At 35.2% G+C, this 16,233-nt stretch overlaps 1 protein-coding gene across 1 annotated transcript in view; it reads right to left on the bottom strand.

The window, feature by feature from the left end:
- Positions 1-16,233, bottom strand: part of LOC128636752 (indolethylamine N-methyltransferase-like) — a 62,228-nt gene that overhangs the window by 35,809 nt on the left and 10,186 nt on the right. The window contains exon 2 of the mRNA XM_053689733.1: positions 7,778-7,985. Coding sequence (XP_053545708.1) covers positions 7,778-7,985 — 208 coding nt within the window. The remainder of the gene's footprint in view (positions 1-7,777; positions 7,986-16,233) is intronic.

Consider the following 16,233-nt stretch of genomic DNA (forward strand, 5'->3'; position numbering starts at 1 on the left):
CCTCTTCCTTCTGTAGCAATCCCCGTAGCTAAGGGAGTATGAAAAGCATAGCAATCCCTGTAGTGATTATAGCTGAAGCTGTCCCCTACAAACATGAGTCAAAGCTGCAAGTTAGAGGGTCAGAAATAGGTCTCTTGTGCTGGAGCACACAGCCTGCTTTTTATTGAGGTTACATGCAAACAGGACACTCTCAGGGGGAGGCATAAAATTCCCCATCACACATTTGATATTAGATAGAGAGACACTCCCTTTTACAGGCCACAACATTACTTCAGCAGATAACATTTTACACACAATAAAACAATGCAGTCCACCTTATCACTACTAGAAGTCTGATTAGACAATGGGAAAGTTTATCACTAAACTTAATTAGAGCTGATCCCAGCAAACTTGTATTTAGAATGCTTCTTGAAGCTGAACAAAGTTATCTCTGTAGTTCTGACCGAAGGGTCTGTCACATAGCACTTAATGGCACACAATGAAACTGAACCAAGTGGGAGAAAGCCAGGGACAAGTCATTTCACAGGTCTGGGGACATAGTCTTAAAGGGGCATTGTTCACCAAAGTCACAATATGTCCCCAGACGGTTCTTAAAGGGCCACACACACCCAACAAAAGTCAATATGTCCTCAGGGGCACAATCTTCCAGGGGCCATAGTCATGTGGCAGGAGGCTGGCAAATAGGCTTCTCCAAAATGCAGGGAAGCAGGGCAATTTTCCATTTAAAGGGCCAGTTACAAACAGCAGTTTGTTACAAGACCCACATCCCTCTAACAATCTATTAATACGCTCCACAATGTGCCTAACACAAGCCCCTGGAAGACAACAAACTGTTCTATTTAAAGGGTCTGGATGACAAATTACCCTATCAACCGTCCTAATAATAGAGTCTCCTACCACCAACTGCCTCAGGCCCTGACTTGTATGCCCCTCTTCCATGAAAGACTGCCCTCCATAGTATGCTCCTCTTCCATGACTAAAGGACTGTTCACTATACTAGGCAAAGCAGCCCTCTCTGACACTGCCACCCTTGAACTGATATCCCCAACATCTTCACTTAATCTGGCAAATCTGTTGGGGTGTACCAGCTCAGAACTGGCCTGCCTCTTCCGCTTACCTTTACTTCACCCTCTAACTGTGACCCAGCTACATTCTGGAGTCTCCTCATCTGAATCCTCCCAATTCCCACTGCTAAAACCATTAACAACCAGCTCAGTCCTATCCATTTCCCTTTCAAGTGTTTGAATTTCATGCAGTGTTGCAATTCATTCCTCCAGAACTCCAATACAAGTTTCTAAAGAGACAATATGGTCACATTTTCCTGAAGTGGCTGCTCCAGTGATGCAAGCATGTGGCAAGCTGTACACTGGATGAGATTCTCACACATTCTTACTAAAAGGTTTAACTTAAAAATATAAAATACTTATATTTCCCCTCGGTTACTCCAAATCCTTGTTTGCCTAACTACCTTGTTTAGCTAACTGCTTACTTAAACAGACAATCTTACTTTAACAGATAATCAAGGTAGCAGACCCTCTCAAAACAGACTCACAGAGTTACTGTGCTAGATTTAAAGTCTAGGTAGACCCACACAGGTGAAAATAATACCTCCCCTAATTACCCAGACAGGAAACAAAACAAAAAAAGAAGGGTAGGAAAAAATCCACCCCTTGCACAGCAAACAATTAAAAAATGTACCTGTTTAGCTAACTGCTTACTTAAACAGACAATCTTACTTTAACAGATAATCAATGCAGAAGATTAGATTAGAACATAAAGAAGGGACAACAATTTCCACTCTAAAATATTCCAAAGACACAACCTAAGGAAAAAAGACAAATTTAGTCCTAAAAACTGCCTTATCCTGAAGAAAAATATGATAAGGAGGACCATATGATGGAGCAAACAACTAAGAAACTCTTCTGGCAGAAGATATAGCCAAAAACCTCCAGAAAAAAATCTTAATGTCCAACTTATGCAAAACTCAAAAGGAGGAGTCTGCAAAACGTCCAATACCAAATAAAACTCCAGGGAGGAGAAATTGGCTTAACAACAGGATTTATTCTAGCTAAAGCTTAAATAAAGCCATGAATGACAGGAATATTAAAAATCTTCTAGAGGAGAAAAACTGAAAGATCAGAAAAATGACCCTTAAAGGAACTGGCAAATAAACCCACATCAAAACTATCCTGCTAAAAATGCAAAAACCTATAAATTCTAAAAGAATGCCATGATAAAACATAATCAATATACCAAGAATTAAAGGTCTTCCAGACCTTATGATAAACCTTCTTAGTCACAGGCTAACTGGCATGGATGAACGTCTCAATAATAGATTTAGAAAAAACGTCTCTGCTTGAAAACAATCTGTTCAATCTCCATGCCATCAAGCTAAGAGATTTAAGATCCTGATGCAAAAAACAGACCTCAAGACAAAAGGTCGGGACTCAGAGGAAGTGACCATGGAGAGCAACTAGACATCTGAACCAGATCTGCATAAAAAATCAGAATTACTGGTAACTTAAAAAATGCCTGGGACACGCATAAGGCTATCCTAAGGAAAAAGTAACATGTAATATGGGTAGATTTGATGGGCCTTTTTGGTTATTATCTACCGTCAAATTCTATGTTTCTATGTTTAACTTCTCTTACCTGATTAAGGAAAACATTCTGAGAAGAAAAATTAGAGGAAGAAAAACATAGGCTAGCTGAATTGCCATGGAGCTGCCAGAGCCTCCACAAAATCTCTTTGAGGTTCCCTGGACCTTGGATAGTATCTGGGAAGTATGCTATTCACTCAAGAGACCATCAGAACTATCTCTTGGAAAACATCCAGTTGAAGGGACCACTTCCCTGGATGTAGAAACAGATGACTACTGTCTACTTCTAGACTAGTAATGTTTGCAAAAAATAGGAACATGAAAGTAAGTATCCTTTAAATCTATTGATGACATAAATAGACCTTGAAGAACAAAAAGCAGAATAGTCCAAGTTTCTAACCATTCAAAAGAAAAAAAACTCAGAGAAACTAGTTCAAAGCTTAGAACCAAAACTGGCCTGAAAGCTCCTTCCTTCTTTGGAACAAAGAAAATATTTAAATAAAATCCTTTCCCCTTTCCCAACAAAGGAACAAGAGCAAACACTCCCATGGGTACCAGAACCGAAACTGACTGAAAAAAGGCCTGAATAAACGTCCTTCCTCTGGGAGACCTTGTACTGAAAACTATTCATTTATAAGGACTATTTAGACAATCCAGATAGAACTATACTTCTAGACCATGTTGGCAAAACAAAACGCCTTCTTAAGGATAGAGCTCTAGAACACGTAAAAGACATTGAAACCCCATATACTCTTACCCCTGTGTCTAAACACTTTAAATCTATGCACTCAGGAGATGCATCATTGTTATCTAACCATGCAATAGACCATGTCCCCCAACATAGACGAGTACAGACTCAACTATAAGGAGGTCCAATGGATTTTTCTTTTAAACACTAGACTCCCCTTGGGAATAAATAAGGAAAGTGATGTAAACTTGTAGTGATATTGCCCATTACATATTACCCATACGTCCTACAAAACAACACAAATATTTAAAAAAAATAAAAAAATTCTTGGAATATTCATGGTAAATAATCTGTGAAAAATATTTAACTAAGTTGAAAAGATTTTGTTAACATTGGCTAAGAGTAACAAACAATAAAAAGTAGGCATATTTTTAAACTTTACTAAAATTAAAAGTACTATGTAAAATAACTACAATAGTAAGAGTCTAAAAATCAGACTTCCCTTTATAGGGGACTATGTGACAGCTATTGTGTGAATCAAGGCAGGAAGGGGTTAATTGATTGTTTTTAATGTTGGTATGTGTTTCTCTTTAAATAGATGTCACAGCAGCGGCAGTAAAACAGCAGTGATCAAGTGTGGTAGACCCACATGAAACGTGTCTGCATTTGCCGAGCTGTGACCCTGGACTGCTGTCTTCTGAGCTGAGACTCTTTTGTTTTTATGCTGTGTTTCCAATAAATTTATTTTTTAAGCATAGTACGTGATCCCGGCTGCTTGCTTCTCCTTGCATCAGGTGATGCCGGAAGTACTTTGTTTTTCCTTTGTATTGTTTGCGCCCTGGACGGAGGTGCTTTTACCAGGAGTAGGAGGAAGGATTTTTTGACCTGTGCTGACGCTGAAGAAACGCTGCTCGTTACTCGGACCCCCAAGATTGGTAAGCGCCACTATATTTTTGCCTTTGTATTTACTTACGCCTCTTTGGTGGCTGCAGGATCCATAGAGGTATCGTATTCAGAACCGTGAGACTGATATAAGCGTCTGTATTGTGCGTGGCTAAAGAAGGTAAATATCCCTGTATAAAGCAGCAGCACAAAATAAGGGGGCTAACTTTTAAAGTTTGAGGCTTCAAGAAGCCGTTATCATTATATGCACATATAACTATTTCTCTATTTATTGGAGCACAGCATACACACATAGTATTATCTCTGATCCTCCCAGTGGCTTTGTATTTAAAGATCTAGAATCAGAACATTCTACTAACAGATGAGATGTGGCTAGTTACTGCAGACATAGAATCTCTGTACACTAATATCAAGCATAGTGATGGTATTGAAGCTATCAAATACTATCTAAACTCAAACAATTTGGATAATGCAGCACATAATGATTTCATAATCCAATTACTTCATTTCATCCTGACACACAACTTCTTCACATTCAATGACAGATACTACCTTCAAACACAGGGTACCGCGATGGGTACTGCCTGTGCGCCCACTTATGCAAACTTATTTCTGGGCCATTGGGAACGTTTCAGGGTATTCTCTGATCAATTACAAACATATACTACACACATACCTTTGTGGTTAAGATTTATAGACGATGTTCTATTTATCTGGGAAGGTACACTTGACGAATTACAAATATTCATGTCAAAATTGAATGAGAACAAATTAAACATAAAACTGACTTACTCGGCAAGCCAACAGGAGATCTGTTTTCTAGATTTAAAGATATTCAAAAACAATGAGGGTCTCATTAACACCACAATTTATAGAAAGGAGACAGCAACAAATACTCTCCTACATCAATCCAGTGCACACTCACCAAGCACTCTAAAAGCGATACCCTACGGTGAATTCTTGAGACTTCGCCGGAATAGTACAAATACCGAGATTTATATGAAAGTAGGTATCGATTTATCTCAAAGATTAATCTCGCGAGGGTACAGCAAAAAGTCTGTTAAAAGAGCGAAATACAAGGCTCTGACAATATGTAGAGATGAATTATTAGTATCAAAAGATAAAATTCAAGCAGAATCCTGTCCGAGATTGATAACCACTTACAACCCCCAGATAACACACATAACTAAAATCATAAATGACCACTAGAAAATCTTACAAAATGATGAAACTTTAAAAACCATCATTGGAGATAAAGTATCCCTGGGATTTAAAAGACCCCATAACTTAAGAGATAAGCTAGTATCTAGTCATTTTGTTAGATCTAGGAAGAAACTAGACAAAGATCTGGGTATGTATCCCTGTGGCACTTGTTCAGCATGCAAGTTTGTGTGGAAAACTAAAACCATAACAGAAAGAAATGGTAGAGTATATAAATTACCCTCTCACTTCTCATGCACAACAATAGGAGTAGTGTATGCACTCTATTGTTCTTGCCAAATGATCTATGTTGGCATGACGACGAGGGAGGTCAAAACACGTATTCTTGAACATGCTTATAATATCAAAAATGCACAAAGAGATTTAAATAATGGTAAAAAAATAACTTTAGTTGCCAAACATTTTCTATCACATCACAAGAGCCTAACCAAAGATTTGAAATATACAGTAATTCAAAAAGCATCCCTGGGCATCAGGGGTGGTAATATTGAAAAAGTATTGTTAAAAATGGAATTCAAGTGGATTTATTCACTGAACACAGTCAAACCAAATGGGATGAATGATTACAACAATTACTTTGTATATCTATAGTATAATTATAACTCAAGGCAATCACTCTGTATGTAAGCATACAAACACTCATGCCATACAATATACTCATCCTATACAACATTTCATGATACTTATTGTATAGAATATAGTAAATATATATAACAAGAGAATTTATTTCTCTTGTAGAGTAAGGATCATATGCATATAATAATAATAAATCTAGAATCAGCACAAACTTCAGATAGCTGACTGTTACATAGTAGTACTCAGTAATCTATAGGCTCCATTATAATTGTAATGTCACTTTTCCAGCACTGCTCACGTCGACACTGTCACATAATATACAGCTCAGAATGCACTAACTGATACTCTTGTTTAATCTTAGTAACAAATAACAGGCACTATTACATTCATTTTGAACACACTACCCTAATATAAATCATCATTTAGTGATGAATATTATGCTCACCTTATGTATAATAATTAAGATGGCACTTTAAATTTATTGTATTTGTCACTCTAACTAGTGGTTGCCCTATTATGTAACTCTAAAAAATTCTAATCATTGAATTCTATTTAACTAACTTCAACATTTAAGTCACATGTATTCTTTTCTCCTCTCTTTTATTTATAATGGTGATATACTTTAGTGATGACCAACTTCACATACACACCTCAATCATTTTGGGTATGATAATTTTGTTATGCATATGTTTGATACAATAAGGTACTGTGAATGAACCTTAAAGAAAAATTAATACTTATTATAACATTTGAGTGATAATATAACCTCGGTTATAATCGTATACAGAGTAGGATACGCATTAAAGTTTAAATGTATGAATGATATGGAACATTTTTTAACTTATGTACAACCTCTGTTCTAGCAGAGCCAACTGGTATTATACTATTGTGGAACTGGTTCGTTTGCTTAAACTGGATTGTATCCTTTGTTACAATTAGTTTATCTAGTTGTTTAATCATCCAAGAGTGTTTCAAAAGAATAAGACAGACACTCTGTCAAAGAAAAACAAAAGGTGCAATTTGCAGAAACAGAGTATGATGTTGACACCTCTGAGCATGAGCTGTAGCGAATCATGTCCGCCAGACATCGATAAATGCCGACAGCATACGCTGTCGGCAGATCTATCTCTGAGTTCCCTCAGCTTGATTTATTTTTGCCTGTTGATTACATTTTAAGTGCATTAAAAAAATGTGTTTTTACATCCCACCCTCTGTGTCTCCTTATTCGTGGACCCAACAACTTGGTTATTATTTCCCAGTAGTAAAGGATCATGGACTCTCACCATCTTTATGAAAGAAAACATAATTTATGCTTACCTGATAAATTGATTTCTTTCATGGTGGTGAGAGTCCACAAGACCCCACCATATGTATTTTTTTTTCTTTTGCACATCTTCTTCTTTTATTTTTTGTTCTTATTACTTTCCCTACCTCATTTTGGTTGGCTGTATGTTAGACTGAGGCACCTGTTCGGTGGGAGGGGTTTATGGAGCTCTTGGTAAGAAAGAGTAATTCCCAGGAGTAATAGTAAATTATATTTTGTTTCAATAGATTGTTAGCTAATTAGTGTTTAGAGTCAGAAACTCCTGGGAAGCTGACTAAAGTCATCAGAACACAATATGATCATGATACTAAAATGAACGAGCATGAGAAATCTGCTGTATCTATTTTTTATAGTTGCTATATTATAAATAGCCATATAGGATCCTGCTTTAAATCAGGGTGTCAGATGAATGTAAAATCTTGTGAACAGCTGGTCTGCAACTTGAATATTGAAAATATACCTTACCCTTTGCCTTCCAGTTCTGCAATAAACTTGAATGCGTGAGACCAATCATAGGCGTCGTCATGAGAATTTTTCCATTTCTCCAGTTCCTTTATGGAATCGTCATTAAATTCAAACACAGTGATGTCATTAAAGAACTCAAAGATTGGAATAAGGGTAAAAATACAACTGCCCGCTTGCATGTAAATCAAAGTTTCACCTTTAATACGACCTGTAAGTAAAGATGAGATTTGTCAACAATCAGAACAATAACAACCTGATTTGTGTTTGATGGTTCTACTTATTTATATGTGTTTTACTTACAGAGACATCAACCAATCAGAACAATAACAGCCTGATTTGTGTTTGATGGTTCTACTTGTTTACATGTTTTTTACTTACGGAGACATCAACCAATCAGAACAATAACAGCCTGATTTGTGTATGTTAGTTCTACTTGTTTACATGTGTTTTACTTACCGAGACATCAACCAATCAGAACAATAACAGCCTGATTGGTGTTTGATGGTTCTACTTGTCTAAATGTGTTTTAGTTACAGAGACATCAACCAATCAGAACAATAACAACCTGATTTGTGTTTGATGGTTCTACTTGTCTACATGTGTTTTATTTACAGAGACATCAACCAATAAGAACAATAACAGCCTCATTTGTGTTTGATGGTTCTACTTGTTTACATGTGTTTTACTTACAGAGACATCAACCAATCAGAACAATAACAACCTGATTTGTGTTTCATGGTTCTACTTGTTTACATGTGTTTTACTTACAGAGACATCAACCAATCAGAACAATAACAGCCTGATTTGTGTTTGATGGTTCTACTTGTTTACATGTGTTTTACTTACAGAGGTATCAACCAATCAGAACAATAACAGCCTGATTTGTGTTTGATGGTTCTACTTGCTTACATGTGTTTTACTTACAGAGGTATCAAACAATCAGAACAATAACAACCTGATTTGTGTTTGATGGCTCTACTTATGTACATGTGTTTACTTACAGAGGTATCAACCAATCAGAACAATAACAGCCTGATTTGTGTTTGGTGGTTTTACTTGTTTACATGTGTTTTACTTACAGAGGTATCAACCAATCAGAACAATAACAACCTGATTTGTGTTTGATGGTTCTACTTGTTTACATGTGTTTTACTTACAGAGGTATCAACCAATCAGAACAATAACAGCCTGATTTGTGTTTGGTGGTTCTACTTATTTACATGTGTTTTACTTATAGATACATCAACCAATCAGAACAATAACAGCCTGATTTGTGTTTGATGGTTCTACTTATTTACATGTGTTTTACTTACAGAGACATCAACCAATCAGAACAATAACAACCTGATTTGTGTTTGATGGTTCTACTTATTTACATGTGTTTTACTTACTGAGGTATCAACCAATCAGAACAATAACAGCCTGATTTGTGTTTGATGGTTCTACTTGTTTACATGTGTTTTACTTACAGATACATCAACCAATCAGAACAATAACAACCTGATTTGTGTTTGATGGTTCTCCTTGTTTACATGTGTTTTACTTACAGAGGTATCAACCAATCAGAACAATAACAGCCTGATTTGTGTTTGATGGTTCTACTTGTTTACATGTGTTTTACTTACAGATACATCAACCAATCAGAACAATAACAACCTGATTTGTGTTTGATGGTTCTACTTGTTTACATGTGTTTTACTTACAGAGGTATCAACCAATCAGAACAATAACAGCCTGAATTGTGTTTGATGGTTCTACTTGTTTACATGTGTTTTACTTACAGAGGTATCAACCAATCAGAACAATAACAGCCTGAATTGTGTTTGATGGTTCTACTTGTTTACATGTGTTTTACTTACAGAGACATCAACCAATCAGAACAATAACAACCTGATTTGTGTTTGATGGTTCTACTTATTTACATGTGTTTTACTTACAGAGGTATCAACCAATCAGAACAATAACAGCCTGATTTGTGTTTGATGGTTCTACTTGTTTACATGTGTTTTACTTACAGATACATCAACCAATCAGAACAATAACAACCTGATTTGTGTTTGATGGTTCTCCTTGTTTACATGTGTTTTACTTACAGAGGTATCAACCAATCAGAACAATAACAGCCTGATTTGTGTTTGATGGTTCTACTTGTTTACATGTGTTTTACTTACAGATATATCAACCAATCAGAACAATAACAACCTGATTTGTGTTTGATGGTTCTACTTGTTTACATGTGTTTTACTTACAGAGGTATCAACCAATCAGAACAATAACAGCCTGAATTGTGTTTGATGGTTCTACTTGTTTACATGTGTTTTACTTACAGAGGTATCAACCAATCAGAACAATAACAGCCTGAATTGTGTTTGATGGTTCTACTTGTTTACATGTGTTTTACTTACAGAAACATCAACCAATCAGAACAATAACAGCCTGATTTTGTTTGATGGTTCTACTTGTTTACATGTGTTTTACTTACAGAGACATCAATCAATCAGAACAATAACAACCTGATTTGTGTTTGATAGTTCTACTTGTTTACATGTGTTTTACTTACAGAGACATCAACCAATCAGAACAATAACAGCCTGATTTGTGTTTGATAGTTCTACTTGTTTACATGTGTTTTACTTACAGAGACATCAACCAATCAGAACAATAACAGCCTGATTTGTGTTTGATGGTTCTACTTGTCTACATGTGTTTTAGTTACAGAGACATCAACCAATCAGAACAATAACAACCTGATTTGTGTTTGATGGTTCTACTTGTCTACATGTGTTTTATTTACAGAGACATCAACCAATAAGAACAATAACAGCCTCATTTGTGTTTGATGGTTCTACTTGTTTACATGTGTTTTACTTACAGAGACATCAACCAATCAGAACAATAAAAACCTGATTTGTGTTTGATGGTTCTACTTGTTTACATGTGTTTTACTTACAGAGACATCAACCAATCAGAACAATAACAGCCTGATTTGTGTTTGATGGTTCTACTTGTTTACATGTGTTTTACTTACAGAGGTATCAACCAATCAGAACAATAACAGCCTGATTTGTGTATGATGGTTCTACTTGCTTACATGTGTTTTACTTACAGAGGTATCAAACAATCAGAACAACAACAACCTGATTTGTGTTTGATGGCTCTACTTATTTACATGTGTTTACTTACAGAGGTATCAACCAATCAGAACAATAACAGCCTGATTTGTGTTTGGTGGTTTTACTTGTTTACATGTGTTTTACTTACAGAGGTATCAACCAATCAGAACAATAACAACCTGATTTGTGTTTGATGGTTCTACTTGTTTACATGTGTTTTACTTACAGAGGTATCAACCAATCAGAACAATAACAGCCTGATTTGTGTTTGGTGGTTCTACTTATTTACATGTGTTTTACTTATAGATACATCAACCAATCAGAACAATAACAGCCTGATTTGTGTTTGATGGTTCTACTTATTTACATGTGTTTTACTTACAGATACATCAACCAATCAGAACAATAACAACCTGATTTGTGTTTGATGGTTCTCCTTGTTTACATGTGTTTTACTTACAGAGGTATCAACCAATCAGAACAATAACAGCCTGATTTGTGTTTGATGGTTCTACTTGTTTACATGTGTTTTACTTACAGATACATCAACCAATCAGAACAATAACAACCTGATTTGTGTTTGATGGTTCTACTTGTTTACATGTGTTTTACTTACAGAGGTATCAACCAATCAGAACAATAACAGCCTGAATTGTGTTTGATGGTTCTACTTGTTTACATGTGTTTTACTTACAGAGGTATCAACCAATCAGAACAATAACAGCCTGAATTGTGTTTGATGGTTCTACTTGTTTACATGTGTTTTACTTACAGAAACATCAACCAATCAGAACAATAACAGCCTGATTTTGTTTGATGGTTCTACTTGTTTACATGTGTTTTACTTACAGAGACATCAATCAATCAGAACAATAACAACCTGATTTATGTTCGATAGTTCTACTTGTTTACATGTGTTTTACTTACAGAGACATCAACCAATCAGAACAATAACAGCCTGATTTGTGTTTGATAGTTCTACTTGTTTACATGTGTTTTACTTACAGAGACATCAACCAATCAGAACAATAACAGCCTGATTTGTGTTTGATGGTTCTACTTGTCTACATGTGTTTTAGTTACAGAGACATCAACCAATCAGAACAATAACAACCTGATTTGTGTTTGATGGTTCTACTTGTCTACATGTGTTTTATTTACAGAGACATCAACCAATAAGAACAATAACAGCCTCATTTGTGTTTGATGGTTCTACTTGTTTACATGTGTTTTACTTACAGAGACATCAACCAATCAGAACAATAACAACCTGATTTGTGTTTGATGGTTCTACTTGTTTACATGTGTTTTACTTACAGAGACATCAACCAATCAGAACAATAACAGCCTGAATTGTGTTTGATGGTTCTACTTGTTTACATGTGTTTTACTTACAGAGGTATCAACCAATCAGAACAATAACAGCCTGATTTGTGTTTGATGGTTCTACTTGCTTACATGTGTTTTACTTACAGAGGTATCAAACAATCAGAACAACAACAACCTGATTTGTGTTTGATGGCTCTACTTATTTACATGTGTTTACTTACAGAGGTATCAACCAATCAGAACAATAACAGCCTGATTTGTGTTTGGTGGTTTTACTTGTTTACATGTGTTTTACTTACAGAGGTATCAACCAATCAGAACAATAACAGCCTGATTTGTGTTTAGTGGTTCTACTTATTTACATGTGTTTTACTTATAGATACATCAACCAATCAGAACAATAACAGCCTGATTTGTGTTTGATGGTTCTACTTATTTACATGTGTTTTACTTACAGAGACATCAACCAATCAGAACAATAACAACTTGATTTGTGTTTGATGGTTCCACTTGTTTACATGTGTTTTACTTACAGAGGTATCAACCAATCAGAACAATAACAACCTGATTTGTGTTTGATGGTTCTACTTGTTTACATGTGTTTTACTTACAGAGGTATCAACCAATCAGAACAATAACAGCCTGATTTGTGTTTGGTGGTTCTACTTATTTACATGTGTTTTACTTATAGATACATCAACCAATCAGAACAATAACAGCCTGATTTGTGTTTGATGGTTCTACTTATTTACATGTGTTTTACTTACAGAGACATCAACCAATCAGAACAATAACAACTTGATTTGTGTTTGATGGTTCCACTTGTTTACATGTGTTTTACTTACAGATACATCAACCAATCAGAACAATAACAACCTGATTTGTGTTTGATGGTTCTCCTTGTTTACATGTGTTTTACTTACAGAGGTATCAACCAATCAGATCAATAACAGCCTGATTTGTGTTTGATGGTTCTACTTGTTTACATGTGTTTTACTTACAGATACATCAACCAATCAGAACAATAACAACCTGATTTGCGTTTGATGGTTCTACTTGTTTACATGTGTTTTACTTACAGAGGTATCAACCAATCAGAACAATAACAGCCTGAATTGTGTTTGATGGTTCTACTTGTTTACATGTGTTTTACTTACAGAGGTATCAACCAATCAGAACAATAACAGCCTGAATTGTGTTTGATGGTTCTACTTGTTTACATGTGTTTTACTTACAGAGACATCAACCAATCAGAACAATAACAGCCTGATTTGTGTTTGATGGTTCTACATATTTACCTGTGTTTTACTTACAGAAACATCAACCAATCAGAACAATAACAGCCTGATTTTGTTTGATGGTTCTACTTGTTTACATGTGTTTTACTTACAGAGACATCAATCAATCAGAACAATAACAACCTGATTTGTGTTTGATAGTTCTACTTGTTTACATGTGTTTTACTTACAGAGACATCAACCAATCAGAACAATAACAGCCTGATTTGTGTTTGATAGTTCTACTTGTTTACATGTGTTTTACTTACAGAGACATCAACCAATCAGAACAATAACAGCCTGATTTGTGTTTGATGGTTCTACTTGTCTACATGTGTTTTAGTTACAGAGACATCAACCAATCAGAACAATAACAACCTGATTTGTGTTTGATGGTTCTACTTGTCTACATGTGTTTTATTTACAGAGACATCAACCAATAAGAACAATAACAGCCTCATTTGTGTTTGATGGTTCTACTTGTTTACATGTGTTTTACTTACAGAGACATCAACCAATCAGAACAATAACAACCTGATTTGTGTTTCATGGTTCTACTTGTTTACATGTGTTTTACTTACAGAGACATCAACCAATCAGAACAATAACAGCCTGATTTGTGTTTGATGGTTCTACTTGTTTACATGTGTTTTACTTACAGAGGTATCAACCAATCAGAACAATAACAGCCTGATTTGTGTTTGATGGTTCTACTTGCTTACATGTGTTTTACTTACAGAGGTATCAAACAATCAGAACAATAACAACCTGATTTGTGTTTGATGGCTCTACTTATGTACATGTGTTTACTTACAGAGGTATCAACCAATCAGAACAATAACAGCCTGATTTGTGTTTGGTGGTTTTACTTGTTTACATGTGTTTTACTTACAGAGGTATCAACCAATCAGAACAATAACAACCTGATTTGTGTTTGATGGTTCTACTTGTTTACATGTGTTTTACTTACAGAGGTATCAACCAATCAGAACAATAACAGCCTGATTTGTGTTTGGTGGTTCTACTTATTTACATGTGTTTTACTTATAGATACATCAACCAATCAGAACAATAACAGCCTGATTTGTGTTTGATGGTTCTACTTATTTACATGTGTTTTACTTACAGAGACATCAACCAATCAGAACAATAACAACCTGATTTGTGTTTGATGGTTCTACTTATTTACATGTGTTTTACTTACTGAGGTATCAACCAATCAGAACAATAACAGCCTGATTTGTGTTTGATGGTTCTACTTGTTTACATGTGTTTTACTTACAGATACATCAACCAATCAGAACAATAACAACCTGATTTGTGTTTGATGGTTCTCCTTGTTTACATGTGTTTTACTTACAGAGGTATCAACCAATCAGAACAATAACAGCCTGATTTGTGTTTGATGGTTCTACTTGTTTACATGTGTTTTACTTACAGATACATCAACCAATCAGAACAATAACAACCTGATTTGTGTTTGATGGTTCTACTTGTTTACATGTGTTTTACTTACAGAGGTATCAACCAATCAGAACAATAACAGCCTGAATTGTGTTTGATGGTTCTACTTGTTTACATGTGTTTTACTTACAGAGGTATCAACCAATCAGAACAATAACAGCCTGAATTGTGTTTGATGGTTCTACTTGTTTACATGTGTTTTACTTACAGAGACATCAACCAATCAGAACAATAACAACCTGATTTGTGTTTGATGGTTCTACTTATTTACATGTGTTTTACTTACTGAGGTATCAACCAATCAGAACAATAACAGCCTGATTTGTGTTTGATGGTTCTACTTGTTTACATGTGTTTTACTTACAGATACATCAACCAATCAGAACAATAACAACCTGATTTGTGTTTGATGGTTCTCCTTGTTTACATGTGTTTTACTTACAGAGGTATCAACCAATCAGAACAATAACAGCCTGATTTGTGTTTGATGGTTCTACTTGTTTACATGTGTTTTACTTACAGATATATCAACCAATCAGAACAATAACAACCTGATTTGTGTTTGATGGTTCTACTTGTTTACATGTGTTTTACTTACAGAGGTATCAACCAATCAGAACAATAACAGCCTGAATTGTGTTTGATGGTTCTACTTGTTTACATGTGTTTTACTTACAGAGGTATCAACCAATCAGAACAATAACAGCCTGAATTGTGTTTGATGGTTCTACTTGTTTACATGTGTTTTACTTACAGAAACATCAACCAATCAGAACAATAACAGCCTGATTTTGTTTGATGGTTCTACTTGTTTACATGTGTTTTACTTACAGAGACATCAATCAATCAGAACAATAACAACCTGATTTGTGTTTGATAGTTCTACTTGTTTACATGTGTTTTACTTACAGAGACATCAACCAATCAGAACAATAACAGCCTGATTTGTGTTTGATAGTTCTACTTGTTTACATGTGTTTTACTTACAGAGACATCAACCAATCAGAACAATAACAGCCTGATTTGTGTTTGATGGTTCTACTTGTCTACATGTGTTTTAGTTACAGAGACATCAACCAATCAGAACAATAACAACCTGATTTGTGTTTGATGGTTCTACTTGTCTACATGTGTTTTATTTACAGAGACATCAACCAATAAGAACAATAACAGCCTCATTTGTGTTTGATGGTTCTACTTGTTTACATGTGTTTTACTTACAGAGACATCAACCAATCAGAACAATAACAACCTGATTTGTGTTTGATGGTTC

Source organism: Bombina bombina, chromosome 7 (assembly GCF_027579735.1).
Source record: "Bombina bombina isolate aBomBom1 chromosome 7, aBomBom1.pri, whole genome shotgun sequence".
NCBI classification, from domain to species: Eukaryota; Metazoa; Chordata; class Amphibia; order Anura; family Bombinatoridae; genus Bombina; species Bombina bombina.